Source organism: Salmo salar, chromosome 01 (assembly GCF_965601325.2).
Source record: "Salmo salar chromosome 01, fSalSal1, whole genome shotgun sequence".
In the NCBI taxonomy this organism is placed as follows: domain Eukaryota; kingdom Metazoa; phylum Chordata; class Actinopteri; order Salmoniformes; family Salmonidae; genus Salmo; species Salmo salar.
In genome coordinates, this window is record NC_138291.1 from 138,799,147 (window position 1) to 138,823,584 (window position 24,438).

The window sequence follows — 24,438 nt, forward strand, 5'->3', positions numbered from 1 at the left end:
ATACATCCACAGTGTGATTTCAACATTGTGTCGAATTAACAAAGTATTGTCTTTTGTTGAATTTAAATAACAACATATAGTAAACTCCAACTGTAGTAGTATCTAACGATTCACAACAATACACACAAATCTAAAAGTAAAAGAATGGAATTAAGAAATATATAAATATTAGGATGAGCAACATCAGAGTGGCATTGACTAAAATACAGTAGGATAGAATACAGTATATACATATGAGATGAGTAAAGCAGTATGTAAACATTATTAAAGTGGCCAGTGATTCCATGTCTATGTATATAGGGCAGCAGCCTCTAAGGTGCAGGGTTGAGTAATCGGTTGGTAGCTGGCTAGTGATGGCTATTTAACAGTCTGATGGCCTTGCGATAGAAGCTGTTTTTCAGTCTCTCGGTCCCAGCTTTGATGCACCTGTACTGACCTCGCCTTCTGGATGATTACAGGGTGAACAGGCCATGGCTCGGGTGGTTGATGTCCTTGATGATATTTTTGGCCTTCCTGTAACATTGTAGGTATCCTGGAAGGCAGGCAGTGTGCCCCCGGTGATGCGTTGGGCAGACCGCACCACCCTCTGGAGAGCCCTGTGGTTGAGGGCGGTGCAGTTGCCGTACCAGGCGGTGATACAGCCCGACAGGGTGCTCTCAATTGTGCATCTGTAAAAGTTTGTGAGGGTCTTAGGGGCAAAGCCGAATTTACTCAGCCTCCTGTGGTTGAAGAGGAGCTGTTGCAACTTCACCACACTGTCTATGTGGGTGGACCATTTCAGATTGTCAGTGACGTGTATGTTGAGGAACTTGAAGCTTTCCACCTTCTCCACTGTGGTCCCGTCGATGTGGATAGGGGCGTGTTCTCTCTGCTGTTTCCTTGAAGTCCACGATCAGCTCCTTCATTTTGTTGACATTGAGGGAGAGGTTATTTTCCTGGCAACACTCCGCCAGGGCCCTCATCTCCTCCCTGTAGGCTGTCTCATAATTGTTGGTAATCAGGCCTACTACTGCAAACTTGATGCTGGAGTTGGAGGCATGCGTGGCCCATTTCATGGGTACAACATCCATAGGTTAGGCTGCTCAGTGCAATACACACAATAGATTGACTGGAAAGGTGAATTGCCACAGTCAAAGTCTTGCAATAAGAGCTAAGATGCTAATATGTGTGTGTACTCTACACAATTGTGTTCTGTGAGTGTCACTGAGTAAGTAAGCTGATACCTAATTTTATTGGTGCAACATCCATAGGTTATTACATTTACATTACATTTAAGTCATTTAGCAGACGCTCTTATCCAGAGCGACTTACAAAATGGTGCATTCACCTTATGATATCCAGTGGAACAACCACTTTACAATAGTGCATCTAAATATTTTAAGGGGGGGGGTTAGAAGGATTACTTTATCCTATCCTAGGTATTCCTTAAAGAGGTGGGGTTTCAGGTGTCTCTGGAAGGTGGTGATTGACTCCGCTGTCCTGGCGTCGTGAGGGAGCTTGTTCCACCATTGGGGTGCCAGAGCAGCGAACAGTTTTGACTGGGCTGAGCGGGAACTGTGCTTCCTCAGAGGTAGGGGGGCCAGCAGGCCAGAGGTGGATGAACGCAGTGCCCTTGTTTGGGTGTAAGGCCTGATCAGAGCCTGAAGGTATGGAGGTGCCGTTCCCTTCACAGCTCTGTAGGCAATCACCATGGTCTTGTAGCGGATGCGAGCTTCAACTGGAAGCCAGTGGAGAGAGCGGAGGAGCGGGGTGACGTGAGAGAACTTGGGAAGGTTGAACACCAGACGGGCTGCGGCGTTCCGGATGAGTTGTAGGGGTTTAATGGCACACGCAGGGAGCCCAGCCAACAGCGAGTTGCAGTAATCCAGACGGGAGATGACAAGTGCCTGGATTAGGACCTGCGCCGCTTCCTGTGTGAGGCAGGGTCGTACTCTGCGAATGTTGTAGAGCATGAACCTACAGGATCGGGTCACCGACCGTTATGCTGCCCTCCATGCAATTCTAAAGTGTAATACATCCACAGTGTGATTTCAGATATTTTTTTGTTGTGGTGTCAAATGAACTAATTATTGTCTTTTGTTTAATTTATATAACAACATTCCCACCTTGTTTATGATTATCTTGTCCAAATAGGGCATGATTCCACAATTTGGGGCGGCAGGTAGCCGAGTGGTTAGAGCGTTGGACTAGTAACTGAAAGGTTGCAAGATTGAATCCCCGAGGAGGTGACAAGGTAAAAATCTGTCGTTCTGCCCCTGAACAAGGCAGTTAACCCACCGTTTCTAGGCCGTCATTGAAAATAAGAATTGGTTCTTATCTGACTTGCCAAGTAAAATAAATAAAACATCTCAATCCGTTTGGGTGACTTTTATTTTGAAGGTGATCCGCAAAATCCACTATTGTGGCTAAACATTGAGTCCCCACATCCGGTTTTCAGCGGGAAATTAAGCTAGGTTGAAGATAACTGCAAAGACAGTATAGTATGTGATAGCTGTATCATCAGTTACCAGGGTCAACACTAGTCACCACAGCCACACATTCATAAACCCCGCATTTCTTCCATTTATCTTCTTAAAATCTGATGTTAAACCTTAACCGCAACCCTATCCTTAACCACACTGCTAATATTATACCTAACCTTAATTTAAGACCAAAAAGCAAATTGTTTTATTTCATTTTTACGATATTTTGACTTTGTGGCTGTGTAAATAGTGGAAACTCAACAGACAGGAAACCTTGACAATTTCGCTTTAATTTTAAAACAAACATGATCAAAGGGCATGCAGTTTTTGATGGGAGTTACCTTTAGGGAAAGATTATGGATATACCGATAAGATACATGTCTCTCCACCCTAACGAATCATTGTTAACAACGCGGCACAACTGGCTGTCTAGCTCCCGCCTATCTTTTCTTTTGATTGGTGTATACATCTCATTATTGTAATTTTGATTTGAATATTCGATGAGGTGACGTCAACTGCCGGTATTCAATGAAGAGAGATGCTACGTTACTAGACTCAACATGATTATGCAGACGACTCCGGTATAAAGTGTTTTTTTTGCAAAGTTGCCTGGATGTCACTTGTCCTACTTATATCAGTATACTCAGTATACTCAACTTAATTACGAAACGTCTATTCGGTCAAAAAAGCCATTCATTTTTTTGTTGACCAAATTCGACACTGACCATGCAAAAACTCCTTGCTTGGTGGGAGAAACGAAAAATGCCACCTGCTGGAGGGACACAGATTTTCCTCGGATTGGAAATCCTCTTCCTCGCTGCAGTACTTCTTACCAACAGCAATCACCTGTATTGTGGGAGTCACTATTTCTCAACTAATCGTTAGGGTGTTTTTGGTTGACCCACGCGAACGCGACTGAATAGAAACAGGAACCAACTTTGTCGCGATTCCAAAGCTACAAGGGTTACAAATGAAAGTGATGAGACTTCTCTCACCAATTAATTGTACACGTTTTCAGTTTGTTAGTGTGTGATATCGGGTATAAAAAAGTTTGACACTGATGGTTATGATCGGATGAAGGTTATTGTAACAGACATACAACTATTACGAAATGTTTATGTATCGGTGTTATGAATAAATGCCTATAGTCATATCCCCTTTGCTTGTATATCAAACCATAGCTGCAATACGAATACTTGTGTTCATAATCATTCACTGGAACAAAGAGATCTTCTGTTGAATCTGACAATTAATCTTGATGGTTGTACAGTCGTCTCAAATAAAACTATGAAGGACCTCGGCGTTACTCTGGACCCTGATCTCTCTTTTGACGAACATATCAAGACTGTTTCAAGGTCAGCTTTTTTCCCATCTACGTAACGTAACATTACAAAAATCAGAAACTTTCTGTCCAAAAATTATGCATAAAAATTCATCCATGCTTTTGTCACTTCAAGGTTAGACTACTGCAATGCTTTACTTTCCGGCTACCCGGATAAAGCACTAAATAAACTTCAGTTAGTGCTTAAACACGGCTGCTATAATCTTGACTAGAACCAAAAAATGTGATCATATTACTCCAGTGCTAGCCTCTACACTGGCTTCCTGTTAAGGCAAGGGCTGATTTCAAGGTTTTACTGCTAACCTACAAAGCATTACATGGGCTTGCTTCTACCCATCTTTCCGATTTGGTCCTGCCGTACATACCTACACGTACGCTATGGTCACAAGACGCAGGCCTCCTAACTCCCTAGAATTTCTAAGCAAACAGCTGGAGGCAGGGCTTTCTCCTATAGAGCTCAATTTTTATGAAATGGTCTGCCTACCAATGTGAGAGACACAGACTCAGTCTCAATCTTTAAGTCTTTATTGAAGACTCATCTCTTCAGTAGGTCCTATGATTGAGTGTAGTCTGGCCCAGGAGTGTGAAGGTGAACGGAAAGGCACTAGACCAATGAACCGCCCTTGCGGTCTCTGCCTGGCCGGTTCCCCTCTCTCCACTGGGATTCTCTGCCTCTAACCCTATTACAGGGGCTGAGTCACTGGCTTACGTGATCTTCCTGTCTGGGTTGGCGCCCCCCCTTGGGTTGTGCCGTGGCGGAGATCTTTGTGGGCTATACTCGGCATTGTCTCAGGATGGTAAGTTGGTGGTTGAAGATATCCCTCTAGTGGTGTGGGGGCTGTGCTTTGGCAAAGTGGATGGGGTTAGATCCTGCCTGTTTGGCCCTGTCCGGGGGTATCTCGGACAGGGCCACAGTGTCTCCCAACCCCTCCTGTCTCAGCCTCCAGTATTTATGCTGCAGTAGTTTGTGTCGGGGGGCTAGGGTCAGTCTGTTATATCCGGTGTCCTGTGTGAATTTAAGTATGCTCTCTAATTCTCTCTCTCGGAGGATCTGAGCCCTAGGACCATGCCTCAGGACTACCTGGCCTGATGACTCCTTGCTGTCCCCAGTCCACCTGGCCGTGCTGCTGCTCCAGTTTCAACTGTTCTGCCTGCGGCTATGGAACCCTGACCTGTTCACCGGACGGCTATGAAAAGCCAACTGACATTTACTCCTGAGGTGCTTACGTGTTGCACCCTCGACAACCACTGATTATTAATTTGTCCATGCTGGTCATCTATGAACTTTTGATCATCTTGACCATGTTCTGTTATAATCTCCACCCGGCACAGCCAGAAGAGGACTGGCCAATCCTCATAGCCTGGATCCTCTAGGTTTCTTCCTCAGTTCTGGCCTTTCTAAGGAGTTTTTCCTAGCCACCGTGCTTCTACACCTGCATTGCTTGGGGTTTTAGGCTGGGTTTCTGTACAGCACTCTGAGATATCAGCTGATGTAAGGGCTTTATAAATAAATTTGATTTGATTGGAAGCAGATCTTAAATTCCATTCACTACCCCAATAACATAGAGGGATACAAATGATCAAAGCTTGATACACACAACCCTTCCACTGTTCAGTAACACCGGACACTAGTTTTGCACCAAAAATGTTAACGTTTATTATTTTGATTTACAATTTGTAAATGTACTTTTTTCCTTTGAATATCCAACCACTACTTTATTGCATGAGAAAATAAAACACGAACAGTCATTCACACAGTGTAATTTTATGTGCTTTAGCATTACAGTGATTACAGGGGAAGTAAAATGAGCTTAAAAAAATTATATACCAACACCAAAAACCTACAGTAATAATTTATTTTGTTCAAAGTGTTCATTTAGTCCTTCTGAGATAGTCTCTTAGTTAAAAAGCATCCAACTCACCTGATAACAATTAAACAGCAGAGCAATGTATCTATCTACTCTCTTATATAATCTATTTTCCAATGTAAATATTTTCTCTTTCGAAAAGTTGTCAAGGGTAACTTGCAGTTAATTCCTTTACTTTCAGAGCACACATAAAAATAGTGTAAAATGTTACACTACAGCTACCAACACGTGACCACATACATGTTAATCGTTACTTCAGGAACCAAACCATCAGGTCATGCAAGGAAGGGAAGTTTATAATACATTTGCAGTAGTAAAAATGAGAATTAATTTTATTTGACTGAAACTTAGGTTTAATAAAACAATAAATTGAGTAGCATTAAAGTCCATCTTTAAGTGATTTAACAACCCAAATAGGCAACTTTAAGTGATTATCTTTGTCAAGTCAGACAAGATTCAGGATCTTTACAGGGGTTTAAATTAAATACATACATAATTCAAATCTGTACAGTACAAATTCACATACATTATCCTTCAGAGGTCTCCCTCTCTCTCGTTCTCTGATAACCAAGTGTCCCAGCCACATTCCTACCAGCAAAGAAACACGAGCCCAGCAATTAGGCTAGGCATCAACTACAATAACCCTCTAGTATCTCACTATTATTTACATGTTAGTTTTTTTACACCAAAAGTTGATGAATCCATGATCTTTGCTTGGTGTTTGAATAATTCTTTACAACAGAGGTCACTAGGTATGCTCAAGACATTTCCCCTAGATCATGGTCGTGTAGCCTGTGTAGTCTAGCCTCAAGGGACTTAAACTGAGGTTACAATGTAGGACCCACTTTCTCCAGCACTTTCTCCTTTAGATTCTCTCTTTTTTGCACTGTTGGTGACACTGACAGGCGTGGGTATCTGTGAGGGTCGTGGTGGTGTGGCACTGTCAGCACTGCTCTTCCTGGGGCTAGGAGTGTAATTGAAAGGGCTAACCCTGGCAGCCACAGCACCACTAGGTGAGCTGTGTTTGCTAGAGTTGGAGGAGCTAAAAGGGGTGCGTTCAGCAACAGGCAGTTCATGGGCCTCTGGGATGATGCTCTGAGCAGGCTTGAGGTCTGGCCCTTTCTTATCAAGACTCTCACTGCTCCGAAACAAGTTTAAATTAGTCTCTGGACCTAGCCTACGAGCATTTACACTTTCATTTTTGGACCGTTTGGGATGGGTTTCACTTGACAAGAGATCAACAGAGGGTATTTTGACTAGAACACTGTCGATTACTGGAGGTGTGTTTGCTGTTGGAGATTTTACAGACCTTGGACTGTTAATGGGACAGTCCTCAATCCTCACCCACACATCCTCAGTCTTGGACACTGCAGGGCTCATTTGGTGCCCCATGGCCATGGTGTTAGAGTCTATGGAGGAAGAATCGTGGCCTTCTGACTGAGAGATTTCACTGTCCTTCATCTTCCTCCATGTTCCTTTTAAAGGGTTTCCATCTTTACCGTGTGGGGACCTTTGGGCTGGACTCAGTGGCTGTCGTTCATCCTCACTTTTGCCCTTTTCACTTGACTCAGAGGAGGCAGAGAGGATGGAAGAGGAGCTGCCAGTTCTCTTCCAGGTGCCAACCCTTGGAAGAGAGGAGGAGTGTTTGCTTTTCTCCCTCTTCCATGTCCCTGTCCTGTTAAGATTAGGGAGTCTGGAGGGGCTTTCTGAATGGGATCTGGAAATGTCGTGTTTCCCTCCCCTTTGAGGTTTCCCATCCTCATTTTCTGAAGAGTTTTGACTCTGAGGGGACTTTTTCCAGTTGCTTCCCTGACTTCCTTGATAGGGCAAAGTCAACGACATATCTGGCAAAGACGGGCTTGACACAGGCGTTTGAGACTGGCTGGTAGAGGAGGGGGACAGAGACTCGAACGAGGCAGACTCTTCCAATTTCCTCTTCAGTGTTGGACTAGGGGCCTCTTTGATGAACGTTGACTGGCGAACTAGGGCAGGTTTCTCCGACCGGTCTGACTCACTTCCACTTGACTTTGTGGATGTTATCCTGGACAAATCTTGCTTCTTAGATGTGCCAGTAACTCCACACTGATTCAGGCTCTTTGAGGCAGATTCACTCCTAGGGATTCCGCTAGTGCTTCTAGTCAAGCCAGTCTGCTTGGGTTGCGTTTGCTGACCCATCTGTCTTCCAGGGGAGGTGTAGGACATCCTGCCAGAACCAGAAGACTTGGTTGACGATGTGCTTGGAGAAGCAGTGCGAGGCAGTTGGGATAGTTTGTTTGAGGAGCCCAGACCATTTCTTCCAGGTGACACAGAGGAGCGACCAGGTGACTGCATGGGTCTGGTGGTCAAGGACTGCTGAGCTGGCCTGGATGGTGTGGAGTCTCTGGATCCAGATCGTGATGAAGCTTTACTTGATCCCGATTGAGATCCAGGCTGATCCCTGGCAGGACTTGGGTCAGATTTAGCAGGTGGTTTAATGCTTCTGTTTGAATTACTGGAGCTCTGCCCTTGGGTAGGGGGGAGTTTTGAGACTGAGGCTGGACCGCGGGCTGGAGGCTTCTTTTGGACTGGGCTAGTGCTTGGAGAACTGCTTCTAACACCAGGGACATGGATCATTGTCCTACCACGAGAGATTGGAAGAGTAGGGGCCGTCTGCCTCTGCTGTAATGAGGCTGGGGTCTCAGTGATTGCACGTGGTTTTCCTGTTATGAGACTTTTGTAGACTTTCTTGCCCCCTTTAAGAGCTTTTGCTGCCTCCTCTTCCTTTTCTTTCTTTTTTGCTTCTAAAGTGCTCTTTTCACCAGGTTTTAATATCCGTGGGCGTCCTTTGTCAGATGCAGATTTATTATCCTCTGAATTTAAGGGTAAATGAAAGGGAGACCCAAGGGATATTCCAGATTTGAGGGAGAGTATGGAGTCAGAGTCAGATGAGCCTTGTCTTGAGAGGCTAGCAGCTGCCTGGTGCAAACTGCTGACGATGGAATTGGCACCCTCTTGGATGGCCTTCCAATCAAAAGACTCAGAATCTGGCGATAAGGCTTGTTCAGAAACTGGACTATGTGTATCAGTGAGATCTAATATGAGTTCTGGCTCCTCAGCTAAAATGCCATCCATGCTTCTCTCCTCAGTGGCATCTGCTTGGTCATTCCCCTCTTTATTTCTTGCGGTCTGTTTTTTCTTTTTTGGCATGGCTGAACTGATGCACTCTTGTAGAAGGTCATCTTCTGAGTCAATGCTTAGTGAGCTGAGTGAACTGTTTCTTGAAAAACACACAGGGGTATCTTCAACATGAAAGGCTTTTGGTGCGTAACCAGAGGCTTGGGGTCTTGTAGGAGCTTCCACCTGAGTTACATCCTCCTCTTTTGGCTGGAGGTCTTTGTTGTTGTTCTCTTGGTCAATGTCACTTAAAGAGCTGAGAGATGAGTTTCTAGAGAAACACATCGGTGTGTCTTCAATGGAAAACTTCTGCTTCTCATCTGGCACTGGCCCCATGTTTTCTTTGGATGCTTGTGGAAATACTGCCTGGTTTTGTTGCTGAGGTTTTGTTGGAGCAGTCTGTGGTAGATTTGCCCTGTTTGCCCTTAAGGATGGCTTTCCACAGTTTTTTGTTGAAGCTTTTCTCTGGTCTTTGTCTTTTCTAAGTTCTGCCTTTTCCTTGGCGAGGTTAGGTTCCTCATCCTCAAAGTCCAATGAACTCAGTGAATCATTGCGTGAGAAGCAATAGGGTGTACCTTCTATTGGTGTGTAATGCTGTGGCGAGTCAAAAGCAAACCCTGGCCGTGGCCTCTCCACATTTGGTGGCTTATCTGTGAAATCTCTGGATGCCATTTTTGTCTGTTGCATTTTGGTTTCTTTGTTTTTATCAGGGTATGAAGAAAAGTTGAATGGAGGCTGGGGTTTCTTAATCATCCTAGCTCTGTACTCACTACTCTGTGGCATTGGTTTAACAGGGGAAGTGGGCTTCTTTTCAACCTCCTGCTGGACTAGGCTAACAGGAGAAGCTGACGGGTGCAGTGGTTGATCGTACATTTTCTGTACTCTAAAGGATTTGTGGATTTTACCTTTTGGCATGGCTGAACTGATACACTCTGCTAAAATATCATCCCCTTCATTTTCTGTCCCAGCAGCTTGTGTGGAAGAAGTAACACCTGCATCTTTTTCCTCTGTACATTTACCTTCTGGAATAGTGTCCCTTCTTTGACTGGATGATATTTCTGCACGAGGAGGAGCACGGCTTTCAGCATTGGCCAGCTCATTAGGGGGTGAATCAATGGTTAGGTCGCTGAGAGATGTGGCTGTTGAGAAATTGATAGGGGTTCCCTCTACACAGTAAATCCTAGGCATGTCCTCTCCATGGGCAAAGTTCACGGTCTTCTGTTGTCCTCTGGTTTGTGAAGGGTGTAATTTGTACACAGGAAGTTGGCTTGGTTTACGGGCAGTAGGTGGTGGTATTCTAGAAGTAGTGTTGGAAGGGGATTGCTTTTTGAGTTTTCTTGATGACTTTGTTGGCATGGCTGAGTTTATGCAAGCCTCCAGTATTTCTATATCGTCATCATCGGAATCATCCAAAATATCTTTTTCCGTCTCACGCTTCCCTTGGCTTGGGGGTTCTGTAGTGTCATCATTCTCATGCTCAGCCTCAATTCCCTGGTCGTCTTCATGAACAGAAGGCATGATCTTGAGCTCATCTTTCTGAATGTAAGGTTCATCTAAGCTTAAAGCACTGAGGCTGGATGCGCAAGAGAATCCTTCTGGGGTACTCTCTGTCGCAAAGTGTAGGAGGGCGTCATTATTTGGAAGCACCTGGACTTTCTGGACAGCAGCGTGTACAGCAGCATGTCTTGGAGCCATATCCGCCCTCGGAGGTGGCGGAGGCGGCACCTTTTTGTGTTTCATTGGGGGTGGATGTTGATTTTGTGGGGGTGGTGGTGTTTTGCTTCGACTCGGAGGCATGGTCTGACCAGGGCTGTCGGGCAGATCGCTTGGACTGATGATTCCACTGGGCATACCGCTACACAATTCACTCTGTATAGAGCTAGCGATGGAATGGCTCTCAAAGCTGTCGAGAGAGCTTACAGATGTGCATCTGCTGAACATGAGAGGTGTCTCCTGCACATACTGTTCTGGGGGGCTTTTGGGGGTCTGGGCACCACTTTTGGATGGGGATTTGGCTCCAGATGAAAACTCAACAGCTTTGTGATGTCTGGATCCATCTCCATGAACTTGACTATTCCTTGGAGGCTTCATTCGGACATACTGCACAGATGACTGGCTCTCGGTTCTGCGTTGTTCTTGTGTGTGACTGCCAGTGGACTCTTTCTCAGAGATGGGAAGAGTTGGGTAGTTACTAGTAGCATTTACATTCCTCTTGCAGCCCTCCATTTCGTCCTCCTCTGAGGACAAGGATGACAGAGAGCTACCCCTTGAGAAACAGATGGGTGTGTCCTCAACACAGTACGTCTGTAGTGTCTCTTGATTGACGGTAGGGGGTTTGCATATTGTGTTCTTCTGGCCTGGCCGAGTTGGCCCTGATCTCATTTGAGCCGAGGGATGGAGCTGCATTTGTCTTCCTGCATTCTTTATGGATGACATGGATGATGTGGAACCATCCGGGCTCAGATTGTCTTTCACCGAGCTCTGAGTGGAGGATGACTTTGAATGACTAAACATGGATTTTTGGGAGGAGGAGTCTGAATATTTCAGACTGTAATCAATGGGTTGTTCTGCGTGATGTTCTTCGTTGTACTTCATGCTGTAATTGGTCGGCTGCTCATCTTGTTGTTCTTCCTCTGAGTATCGCTCACTATAATTGGTTGGTTTGTCATCACTGTAATCATCCACAGACTGGCACATAGTCTGGTTGTTCATCTTTTTGTTAATTCCTTGAGTGGGGCCAGCATTGCTTTGATCTTGTTGATTGGCGTTCCTTGATCTGAATCCCTGTGGCATTTCTGTTTGCACAAACCTGGGCTTGTACTTCAGTTTTTCCTCACCCTCACTGTTTCCCTCCGTGTACATGGGGTAGCCTGGGCTTTGAGATCGCATAGACCTCTGATCTGTCCGTTTCATCTCCTCCTCCATGTGCTTAGGCCTAGCCCACCTTTCATTTTGGCTTGGACTTTGCCGACCAGAGTTCAGCTGCTCGTCAGAATACTTCAGGCTGTAATTGATGGGTGTGTCAACTTCTCCATCATCATCTTCCATGTGGTTTGCATTGTGGATCTTGTGAGCGAGGTCTGCAGGATATTTTCTATAGACGCAACACTTCCCCTCATCATCCTCAGAGTAAGAGTCCACAGATGGCTTCATCTGGCCTCTTTTGCCATAGCCATCAGTGCTGTTGACACTGTTGAGACTGTCGTTTGACGCCCTGTATTCTAACTTGGGCATTGGACAAGGTCTGCCCGAGTGATCGGGCTTAGTGTAGGGATATACATTTGAATGACCATGTTCTGCAGTGGTACGGTGAGGGTCTTGATTAGGGCTCTCTGGTGACCGGTCATCCAGACCAGTCAGCAAGTGAATGCTTTTCACCTCCTCCATCACCATGGCGATCTGAGCAGCTGTTGTGGCAGGCATCTGCATTCTCTTAGAGTCATGATCTGGGTGGAAACCCCCGGGTGCACCCCTCGGTCTGTCTCTGTCCTGGCTTCGATCCCTCTCAGCCCTAACACTGTCTATGTTCCCCCTTGGATTCTCTCTGGGTGACGGGCTTGACAGAACTGGTGTGTTCACGTAAGGGGGGCGCACAGGCACACTGTTGGGGCTAAACCCGTCCGATCTAGAAACACCATCGTAATCACTGTAGACAGTCTGCTTGTGCCTGCTTGGTTTACCCCTGTGGGAAGCCTTGGGGCTTAAATTGTCAATGTTGTCAAATGTCTCAGAGAGGTGCTGAGAGTCCAGTTCCTCGATCAAGGCTTTCTGTTTCCTGACGTGAAGAGAGGGCAGGCTGGATCCAGGCGACATGATGTTGGCGTCCTTGTATTTGGCGGGCCTGTTGGCCATTAGGTTCCTCAGTGCTGCAGCGCTGCCCATGGCGATCATCTTGTGTTTGGAGTGGATTAGGTTCTTCAGCATGCTCACAGCACCCATGTCCCACAAGGCCTCCTGGTCCTTTGCGTTGCGGGCAGAGAGGTTCCACAGAGTGCCGCACGCGTTGCTCACAATTGTCAGGCTGTGAGACTTCAGGTGCTGCAGGAGTGTCTGAAGACAGTTGTTCTCTCTCAGGATTTGCCTACAGACAGAAACATATGGTCTTGTAAGCTTTCAAGTGTAAGAATTACTACAGGGGATACAGTAAAATATCAAATAATTATAATATTTAACAGCATAATACTATAGTTCATCACTTTTGATTTTAGAAAACACACCTGTGATCTTCATTTGTGGCAATGAGACTAGACACGTTGCGCAAGATGCCTCCTCCACTTTCAATGATGGCGAGGGTGTTGGTTTGGCTTCGGTACGTCAGAGTGCTAACCAGGAAGGCCAAAGCCCCCTCAACAGCACAGATATCAGCTTTGTTTTCAGTGCAGTGAGCTGACAGGTTCCACAGGGCACTGAGGACACTCTTCAGAGTAGACTCCTATAAAAAGGGAAAGAGGACAAACTATTAGCCAGTGAATACATCTTCAGGCAAATATCTTGATCAAATTCCTATTGGAGATTTCATTCAAATATTTATACATTATGTGCTCCTAATTATATAGTCGTACCAAAGTAACCAAGGTGACCTGTAATTGAAAGTGTATTCATGATGTGTCTCACCTTCTGTACCTCCAATGCACACTCCATCAGAGCCCTGACGCTGCCCACCTCGCGGAGGATCTTCTTACTGTTCACATCCGCCCGCCAGGACAGGTTCCTCAACACACTGGCAATCACCTGCTGTAGATCCTCACTCTCAGACTTCAGCTGAGCCACCATGGCCCTCATGCATCCCTTCATGGAACACAGTGTTGCCTGAGAATTGAAGACACAGAAAGATGCTTATTATTAAGTTGAAGCCATACTTTTTAGAACAAGATTATCATTGAATAAACTCTTAGATGTAAGCACACGTGGGAAGGTTTCCCCAGACTCCGATTGATCCTACTCCTAAACTAAAAAGCATGCTAAATGGAGATTGAACTTTTTTTTCACTCTAGGAATAGGCTTAATCTGGACCTTGGGAACCAGCCACAAGGTAGACATCCCAAAATGTCCTGTAACAATTCCACACACAATCAATCTATATCTGACATTAGGCTACATAGTCTGAATAAGCTCACCTTATTGGCAACATCCCCAAAGGTGAGGTTGGTGAGGGCCATGCCAGCGTATCTCCTCAGAGTGACACTGTAGTGGTCGCTGGTGAGGCCATAGATTTCACAGTCCACTTGGAGCAGCTCCCCAATAGCCTGCAGGCCCCCTGGGAACACACAGCACAGCATGAGAAATGACAATCAATAAATTGAATTAGTGAATGTTCTACTATATAACGTCCTATGCAACGCACATAATTGAGGACATGGCAGAAGATCCTACATATTTACAGTGATGAATACATCAATTATTTCTTTAACATGATGCCTTTAAGTACCTCTGTTCTGTTAGCTTGGTGACGGTATGAAATATAAAATCCATCAAATGTGTTATCTTTAAAGATAACTGCCTGGAAAGCAGTGGAGGTGACTACCCTGGTTAATTAGTCTAAGGAAAAATAAAGCGTATTTGGTGAATGCTTACCGAGCTCATTCATAGCGTGCCTGTGCTCTTCGTCAAAGGACAGCTTCATAAGAACACACACCGCTGGGCAGATCTGATGCTCCACGGGAGAGGGCACTGGGGTTCACACACACACACACACCCCCCCCCATTAAGTAACAAAAATCCATTACCCATCCAGATGTCCATTCACTAACCAAATCAACACAGTTCATCTACAAGACACAATATTTTATTTAATTGAAATACAAGAAACATCTGACCTCTGATTGCCAACAAGGGTTTTGCCACCAAGTACTAAGTCATGTTTTGCAGAGGGGTCAAATACTTATTTCCCTCATTAAAATGCAAACCAATTTATATTTTTGACATGCATTTTACTGGATTTCTTTGTTGTTATTATGTCTCTCACTGTTCAAATAAACCTACCATTAAAATTACAGACTGATCATTTCTTTGTCAGTGGGCAAACGTACAAAATCAGCAGGGGATCAAATACTCCCCCCCCCCCCCCCTCACTGTACATACACCAACACATCAAGACTAGATACTCAACATCAATACAACACAGTAAACACAGAGTAAGCCTCACTGGGGTTTTTGTCCTGGTCCACTCCTCTCTCATGGCTTTCCTGCCACTCCCAGCAGGTCTCACAGTAGACCCTGATCTGCTCCAGGAGGTGCAGCACTCTGATCTCCCTGCGACCTCTCTTATCATCAGGCTGGGAGTGGATAATGTTATGAAGGGCGGCGCTGGCTCTCGCCCGGGCCTCCTTGCTTCCCCGTGAGTTCCCCAGCAGCACAGAGTCCTTGAATTGAATAGAATCAAATGTTATTTGGGGTAAAAAATTATAATACATATATCGACAAGATATTTGATCCCAGAGGATTTCACATGAAAGCATGAATTAAAACACATATTTCCATAGTGATCCTTCATGGTAAAACAAATAACTAATGATAAAAAACAAAGTTACCCCCAACAAATGTAACATTTCAAACCTTGTCGTTGCCGTGGAGGAGCTGGATGAGTAAGGGAAGGCAGCCAGACTGACGCATGGCGATGCAGCTGTCCTGAGAGCTGGACATGGCAAGCAGAGTGCGAGACATGTCATCTTTATCGTGGGTCCCCAGCATTGAAAGAAGGGAATATACCATCTCCACCTGTAGAGCAAGAAGGCCGACCGTGAGAACAACTATATTGTAGAAGACACACTGATAATTTATAGGTCGAAACAAGTTATTCATATCGAAATTGCTAACACTATACCCACTTGGGATGCAATCTAATTTATGTGGACTAAAATACATTTATCATTTTTATGAAATTGCTAAACTACACTGAACAAAAATATAAACATGTAAAGTGTTAGTCCCATGTTTTATGAGCTGAAATAAAAGACCCCAGAAATATTCCATATGCACAAAAAGCACATTTCTCTCAAATTTTGTGCACACATTTGTTTACATCCCTGTTAGAGAGCATTTATCCTTTGCCAAGATATTCCATCCAGCTGACAGGTGTGGCATATCAAGAAGCTGATAAAACAGCATGATCATTACACAGGTGCACCTTGTGCTGGGGACAATAAAAGGCCACTAAAATGTGCAGTTGTGTCACACAACACAATGCCACAGATGTCTCAAGTTTTGAGGGAGCGTACAATTGGCATGCTGCCTTACGGAATGTCCACCAGAGCTGTTGCCAAATAATTAAAATGTTGATTTTGGAGATGGATTATGGTAGAGAAATTATTTGAGAATTTGGGAGTACGTCCAACTAGCCTCACAACAGCAGACCACACGTCGTGTGGGTGAGAAATTTAGCGAATTGTGAATGTTATGAACAGAGTGCACCATGGTAGCGGTAGGGTTATGGTATGGGCAGGCATAAGCTAGACAACGAACACTTTTGCAATTTATCGATGGCAATTTCAATGCACAAAAATACCGTGACGAGACCCTGAGGCCCATTGCGAGACCCATTTTTTTAAGGTAACTATGACCAAGAGATGCATATTTGTATTCCAAGTCATGTGATACCCATAGATTAGGGCCTAATGAATTTATTTCAATTGACCGATTTCCTCATGTAAAATCAATGAAATTGCGTTTATATTTTTGCTCAGTATAGATAACATTTCACAATTCCGGTTTGGACATGCAGGCAGATCTCATGTGGTTAATTGTTAACGGGGGCTGTTTCATAGTAACAGTAGAACTATCTCAACCTGAGGTGTATTAGAATCTCTGTTACCTTGGTGCCCAGGTGACTGGTCAGTCGGCGGGGCACAGAGTAACTACCCACACCCAAACTTATTTCACTGGCAGAGTCGTGATCCAGGCGACAGCTTGAACCCTAAAAAAAAATTAAGAAAAATTTTGTCAAGAGAACATCCTTGGTCATCCCTACTGCCTCTGATCTGGAGGACTCACTAAACACAAATGCTTCGTTTGTAAATGTTACAAATGCAAGGAGGCTTGTTGAGCAATTAAACTGAACTTCTTTACTTCAGATCAATAATGTTAACTTGTACAACTCACTCATCCAATCCTCACACCTCCGTTCATGCACAACGTGCCTCATACATTCTTAAAGCAACAGTATTCAATACTCAATTGAGCTACGACACCATATTACCGAACCCAACTGTAAATTATGAGTGTTGGAGTGTGCCCCTGACTATCCGTCAAAAAAATTGTGCCAACTGGTTTGCTTAACATAGGGAATTTGAAATTGTTTATACTTTTACTTTTGATACTTAAGTACATTTTGATGCTAAGAATTGATGCTAGGAGAGTAAACTGACTGAACTCAAACCCCCCCCCCCCCCCTTATGCTCTCCAAATGGACGTTCGCTGTGAGGGTTGATGCCCATGCATTGACTTCTGTTCCCTACTAGTCAGGGGATGCTTTTCACGAGGACATATTGTTCTGTCTCACGATTCCCAAGCATGAAACGGCTCAGTGTGTTGCGTGGCTATATTGATGAAAAACAGACTCCATGGGATCGAATGATCGACTTTTGCACAGATGGGGCTCTGCACCCTAGTTATGAATGTGTCTCCCTCTGCATTAGAGACGCATTGTATGATACACCCACTGAGCTATAATGGATACAGAGAGAGCAACTGGCTGCAAAAGAGCAGAACTCTGAGAAACGCAGCAGGTAACTTTGATTGTAAACTACATCACACTGTTCACAAAACTACGTGGAGATCAGAGCATGTGAATGCTCTATTTCACACCGAGGCATGGTGGTTATTGAGGGGGAGTGAGAAAGATTTTTTGAATTGCGAGAGGAACTGTTGTCATTCGCAATGGATGTAAAATAAACAAACAGGCTTTGTTGAATTTCTGTGTAATGAAAATAAAAGAAAAAGGTGTCTCCTTACCCATGTAATAGACATATTTGGGAAACTGAACGAACTGAAAGCAAGCATGCAGGGGAAATACAAAACAATTCAACAGATGAGTGACCAAAACAGCGAAATCCAGTCGACTGTGATCCTAGCTCAGTTGACATGCCGGTAAGTGAAATCCAACAGCTGATCGAGCTGTCATGTGACTGAATGCTGCAGACAACGCATTCATGGTTCACCATTAGGGTTTATTGGCGGTAACCCGGTTACCGAGATTTACCGCCCAAAACCACTCCCTTTTCCGGGGATAAAGAAATGTGAGAAACCAGTAAATTATAATACATTTTTTATATACAAAGCATGACATGAACTATATGCGATGTCTAAATATGGGTTCTCTATGGCCTTCACTCTGGTCACAGTACGATGAATCATCGACGCTCAGGGTGGTGACCGACAGCCCATTTCAGGATGTAGACTCATCTCATCATAGTAACTTTTTTTTTTATTGTGACAGGTAGACCTACATTTGCTGCAGCATAGCCTATGCTACAGTAATATAAAGACCTAATGCATGTCTAATTTACACATTTCCATCTGGCTTTCGGGGTAACCTTATTTTTTATAATTGTCATTTGTTATTTTTTATTGCAGTCGCAGAGTTTTAAAACCCTCCTATATCGTTAATTTAAATCAGTGCACGAGCGAGCACTATCTCACAGTCTCTCTCTCCATCAATTCCATTAAAATTGCAAAATAGATAATCCTGTTCAAAATTGATATATACAGTGCCGCTGGGAAATATTTAGACCGCTTGACTTTCCACATTTTGTTATATAACAGCTTTATTCTAAAATGTATTCAATTCAATTTTTTTCCCTCATCAATACCCTATAATGACAAAACGAAAACATGTTTTTAGACATTATTCCAAATGTATTAAACCTAAAAAACAGAAATAGTATTCAGACCTTTCGCTATGAGACTCAAATTGAGCTCAGGTGCATCCTGTTTCCATGGATCATCCTTGAGATGTTTCTACAACTTGATTTACCTGTGGTAAATTTAATTGATTGAACATTATTTGGAAAGGTACACACCTGTCTATAGAAGGTCCCACACAAAAACCAAGCAATGAGGTCGAAAGACTTGTCCGTTGACCTCAGAGACAGGATTGTGTTGAGGCCCAGATCTGGGGAAGGGTACCAAAACATTTCTGCAGCATTGAAGGTCCCCAAGAACACAGTGGCCTCCATTATTCTTAAATGGAAGAAGTTTTGAACCACCAAGACTCTTCCTAGAGCTGGCCACCTGGCCAAACTGAGCAATCGGGGAGAAGGGCCTTGGTCAGGGAGGTGACCAAGAACCCGATGGTCACTCTGACAGAGCTCCTCTGTGGAGATGGGAGAAACTTCCAGAAGGTCAACCCTCTGCAGCACTCCAACAATCAGGCCTTTATGGTAACGTGGCCGTACGGAAGCTACTCCTCAGTAAATAGCACATGACAGCCCACTTGGAGTTTGCCAAAAGGCACCTAAAGGACTCTCACACCATGTGAAGCAAGATTCTCTGGCCTGATGAAACCAAGATTGAACACTTTGGCCTGAACGCCAAGCGTCACGTCTAGAGGAAACTTGGCACCATCCCTAAGGTGAAGCATGGTAGTGGCAGCATCAAAACCCGTTTTCACTTTGTCATTATGGGGTATTGTGTATAAGACTGTAACGTAACAAAATGTGGAAAAAAGGAAGGGGTCTGAATACTTTCTGAATGCAATGTATGTATATGCATGTACAGTACCAGTCAAAAGTTTGGACACCTACTCATTCAAGGGTTTTTCTTTATTTTACTATTTTCTACATTGTAGAATAATAACAAAGACATCAAAACTATGAAATAACACATGGGACTATTTAGTAACCAAAAGTGTTTATAAACAATTGATTTGTTTAACACTTTTTTGGTTACTACATGATTCCATATGTGTTATTTCATAGTTTTGATGTCTTCACTATTATTCTACAATGTAGAAAATAGTAAAAATAAAGAAAAACCTTTGAATGAGTAGGTGTGTCCAACCTTTTGACTGTTACTGCGCTCGTGTGTGTGTGTGTGAGATCTATCTATCTATATACTCGTGTGTGTGTGTGTATATATCCTAGCCTACCTCTTTCAGGTAATACATTCAATGCAGTATTAGCCTTGTATTTATATATCCAGGCTGTATAACATCCGGCCGTGATTGGGAGTCCCATAGAGCGGCGCACAATTGGCCCAGCGTCGTCCGGGTTTGGCTGGGGTAGGCCGTCATTATAAATAAGAACTTGTTCTTAACTGACTTGCCTAGTTAAATAAAAATACATATATTTAGCTAATGAATGATGGATTATGCATACTAAGCTTCTAACTTATAGCCTGTCTCTTTCGCAATACGCACACACCTGTGCTCCACTGGCCTCTCCCTGTAAAAAAAGAAATAAAAAAAAAAGTCTCCTTAGCGCTTGGAGTCCTATGAAGGAAAATCTAGACTAGAATAGCTTGCTGGGCATCATTGCTTATACCAATAGACTATTATAAGAGGTACGCAAGTTCTTGTTTGCTAAATGGTCAATACAGCAGCCAATAGAACTCGCGGGTAGTTTGAAAGAAGAGCGAACGCACAATGGCGGTTGGCTATAGCAGATATTTATTCAGACCCATAACCATTCAATCCTCATGAAGAGAAGTGAAGCCTTCTGCATCTCATTCTAGTCCTATATTATTCAAGAATGTCATTAGAATGATGAAGATAAGGACAACAAAACTGAACGAAAATATAAACACAACATGTAAAGTGTTGGTTCCATGTTTCATGAGCTGAAATAGAAAATCCCAGAGGGGCATTTTTCTTGCCAACTTTTTCAGTCACCAGTTAATCAATAAACAGGCACTGGGATGAAGTAGTTTGACAAGTGTACATGGGTCAATGACGAGTATTTAAAATATAGCTAGCAAATCTATTGGTTTTTATTTTCTAGAAACCTAGCTAACAGCTACACTGCAGATATAATTAATATGACTAGTTGTCTTTATCTAACAGTTGAAGGCGAGGACTGAAGCAGCACTAGAGAGAAAGAGGTGGGAAGCTAATAACATTAGGGGAAAAATGATGAAGAACTGTAATGAAATTCACTAGCCTATACTAGTAACTTTGTAGGCCGCATATGCTGCATTATCATGGTTTGAACGAGGTGCGTAATTCCTGTCCGTGTAACAGTACAACACAATACAGTAACAGTTCACTCAAAAAGATGAGCCTACTGGAACTTGTTTTATTTATTTACACAATAGAGCATAGCTACAGCCATGTGCTTTTCTGTCGTGCGTAATGTGCTGTAAACCTATATATCATATAGCCTATGTATTGGATAATGGCACAATCATTTGGGCTTGGGCTCATAAAATGTATTTAATCAGGCTCAGGTGGCATCAGGCTTGAATTTTCAATCAAATCCAGACATAGGCCTATTTATATGCTTTAGAATGACACTTACCGTTTTGGCGGGAAAAACAGGGTTACCTGGGAGGAAAGTGATTTATTCTCGGGATAGAACATTTGTAAAATACCGGGAAAATATTCAACCCTCCTCCCAATGGAGGAGTTTTGGTTCCTGACTCAAAACGGAATACTGTGCCGTCTCCCTCACGGTGCACTGATTCAGTGCTCATCTGCATACATTAAATCCAGGTTGGATGTGATAGGAGAGATGAGGTGTGCACTGTCGACACCGACCCAACAACATGCACCAAGCACACCCATCTCATTAGTGGTGGTGAGATGAGAGAAATGACGTCAGACTAATTTCCAATTGACTATTGAGTTGTAGGGTTGTCCCAGACTAAAAAAAAATCTTGGTCTACTGATAGTAGTCTTATGTCGACCAATTGATTGGTCAACATTTCTAAACAAGTATTTTTCCATATATAGACACACCCTATGTGTTTAAATAAAATCAACTATATGCATTGAGCTTGTCTGATGCTTTAAGATTACTGTTTGATGAAATAAAACAAATGACTCAAGAGTGAGCCAGAGATCTAGAGGAAGAAAACTTGACCTAACCATTCTCCTCCCGCTGGCTTTCACAGATTCTGCCGTTACGCTCCAGAAGTTGCCACTAACAGGTTACACGAGGAGTTGGCAACCTTGTGGAATGCCAATTTATCTCACCATTTATACCAATCTGTGTGCCAGTTATGGTTTTCATATGCACATTTTCGTGCATATAGCAAAATCATTGTCATGTGGTTAATCAAAATGATCAGACAAGAACAGTAAGACTGGAATTATAATACATTGAATGCATTAACAGAAATTAGCATATCCAAACAAACACTGTAAATTAGAAATTAACGGTAAATGTACTACTGGTGATACAGTATATGTGGAAGTGATCTAGCCTACACTAACAATCCAAATCAAACAATTCACACAATGATGTTATAAAACAATGTACAAATTGGTGGGGAGAGCACATTCCTGGAGATAGAAGTGCATTGTGCATCTGGGCACTGCATGGTCATTCTGACGTCTGCATTGGCCATGCAGCATTAACGGTGACACAGCCTCTGCAGAAGTCAGGGCATACATACTTCTTGCACTTTGCAGAGCAGTGCAGCGCTGTTGTGAAGGAAGTTGTCAAGGAAGTGAATTTGTGTTTATACAGGATGTACCGCCCCCATCTACCGTCAAGCAATAATGTCAATGCGGAGCTATAGAGTCCTCTGCATTGTTACAACATTTGGGAGGCACATGGAGCTCGATTTTGCCTCTGCATGCCTCCTGAGGCTCTGCAGTTGTGTCACCCCCTCAATCATGGACACTTATTGACAGTTGTGGCTGCTTTGCGTGATGTATTGTTGTCTCTACCTTCTTGCCCTTTGTGCTGTTGTCTGTGCCCAACAATGTTTGTATCCCGTTTTGTGCTGCTACCATGTTGTGCTGCTACCATGCTGTGTTGTCATGTGTTGCTGCCATGCTATGCTGTCATCTTAGGTCTCCATGTAGTGTTGTGTTCTCTCTTGTCGTGATGTGTGTTTTGTCCTATATTGTTATTTATTTGTATTTTTAATCCCAGCAGGAGGCCTTTTGCCTTTTGGTAGGCCATCATTGTAAATAAGAATTTATTCTTAACTGACTTGCCTAGTTAAATAAAGGTTAAATACATTTTTAAAATATGGATCCCCACCACATAATTGGATCAAGCATAAATTGCCTTTTAGTCTAGGCCTCCGCAATGGATTAGTTCACCGAGATGGGCATTTTTTGCTATTGCGCAACTGAAAAAATCTTGGTCGACCAACAGCCTATAGACCAAACAATCGACCAGTTGACTAATTGGGGTCAACCCTAGTTAGCTGAGAATACAATCAGAAAGTGTTAGAATGTTTTGCAATTGACTGCCATTGCCCCAAAGAAAAACGTAAACATTGGCTGTTAATTACATTAAAAAAATGCTTGGGAGTCACAAGAATTTTCATATATCAAAATGGGGTCGTGGGCCAAAAAGGTTTGGGTACCCCTGCATTAACGCTTTAACCTCAAGCCTCAGCAATAAAACCTACTCTGAAGTAAGACACAAATCATTCGAAATAACAGGAAAGTCGAGGCTCTAAGCACAGCCAGAAAGGCAGCTCACGATTGCCCAGCTGAACTCCCCTAACCAACATTGCCAGTCAGGCCAATGGCGGAAGGGATTTTCAGGAGCATAATAGGAGTAAAGGAATCAAAAGAATCCATCAAACGTTAACCACAAATCCTGCAAGCAATCTGTTTGAGATTGACTACATTGCAGTTGGACTGTACAGGATCAGTCAACAAATCTTCTTGTATTCCAAAAAACAATGCTGATTATTTTAGATCAGGTATGAATGGAAGGTAAGACTGTCTTACCTGAGAATACTCAGCACTTGGCCCACCACTGTCCCCTGAAGCCTGGGGTCCTTCACTCTGGCCAGCCTGGTCGTGCTTGCTCTGTGGGTGGGAAAGAAAGACAGATAGAAGGGTCAGACCTCCAGAGGAGAGGAGCAAACCATTAATGTAGCAGGCTAAATGAGGGATGAGAGAAACTAGTCAACAGAGAGAGGATACAGAATCCATCACCTGGAAGGACAGAAGAAGAGGCAGAATCAGTTCACAAAGAGGAAATAGAAATCAGTCACCGTAGGGCAGGCGGAGAGGGAAAGGAAGGAACGGGAGTGAGAGAGCGTGCAAGACAGTAGGAGAGGGAGTGAGAGAAGGAGATTGAGAGAACAAGACAGAGAGAGCAAGAAACATTGAGTGGGGGAGAGCGCGAGAGAGGGAGGGCGAGAGCGATGGAGAGATGGATAGAGCGTTCAGTCACTAAGCTAGCTAGAGCAGCTGCAGGAGCATCAGGCTTCCTCATCCCTGACCTACAAACTGTCGCTCAGTCTGCAGGATTACAGTCAAAGAGGGGGAGTGAAATTAAATGTGTCCAATGAGATTAATCCACTCATGAAGAGAGGGAACACATGAGAGCCAGCACACATGCAGGCTGAGGGACTAGTATACACACACAAACTACACAAACAATTACCAACAGACATATAAAAATGCACACACTGTCAGCTAATGTGTCCAGTGCTGCAGACTTCAAATGAAATTGAATGGAAAATAGCTATTTTTCATATTTAACAC

General features: G+C 43.7%; 1 protein-coding gene and 1 long non-coding RNA gene across 6 annotated transcripts in view; one reads left to right on the forward strand and one right to left on the reverse strand.

Moving 5' to 3' along the window:
* Positions 1 to 2,986: 2,986 nt before the first annotated feature.
* LOC145885990 (uncharacterized) lies at positions 2,987 to 5,555 on the forward strand. Its single transcript, XR_014397579.1, has 2 exons — positions 2,987 to 4,601; positions 4,853 to 5,555. It is a non-coding gene; the product is annotated as an uncharacterized LOC145885990 (long non-coding RNA).
* The window catches only part of LOC106561897 (APC regulator of WNT signaling pathway), a 57,323-nt gene continuing 38,438 nt past the window's right edge, over positions 5,554 to 24,438 (reverse strand). For all 5 annotated transcript variants that reach the window (XM_014126219.3, XM_014126247.3, XM_014126237.3 and 2 more), the window contains 9 exons: positions 23,674 to 23,754; positions 16,636 to 16,737; positions 15,381 to 15,542; positions 14,971 to 15,187; positions 14,400 to 14,495; positions 13,943 to 14,082; positions 13,440 to 13,634; positions 13,043 to 13,257; positions 5,554 to 12,906 (listed from right to left, as the gene is read on the reverse strand). In XM_014126219.3, coding sequence (XP_013981694.3) covers positions 6,489 to 12,906; positions 13,043 to 13,257; positions 13,440 to 13,634; positions 13,943 to 14,082; positions 14,400 to 14,495; positions 14,971 to 15,187; positions 15,381 to 15,542; positions 16,636 to 16,737; positions 23,674 to 23,754 — 7,626 coding nt within the window. In that variant the 3' untranslated portion in view covers positions 5,554 to 6,488. The remainder of the gene's footprint in view (positions 12,907 to 13,042; positions 13,258 to 13,439; positions 13,635 to 13,942; positions 14,083 to 14,399; positions 14,496 to 14,970; positions 15,188 to 15,380; positions 15,543 to 16,635; positions 16,738 to 23,673; positions 23,755 to 24,438) is intronic.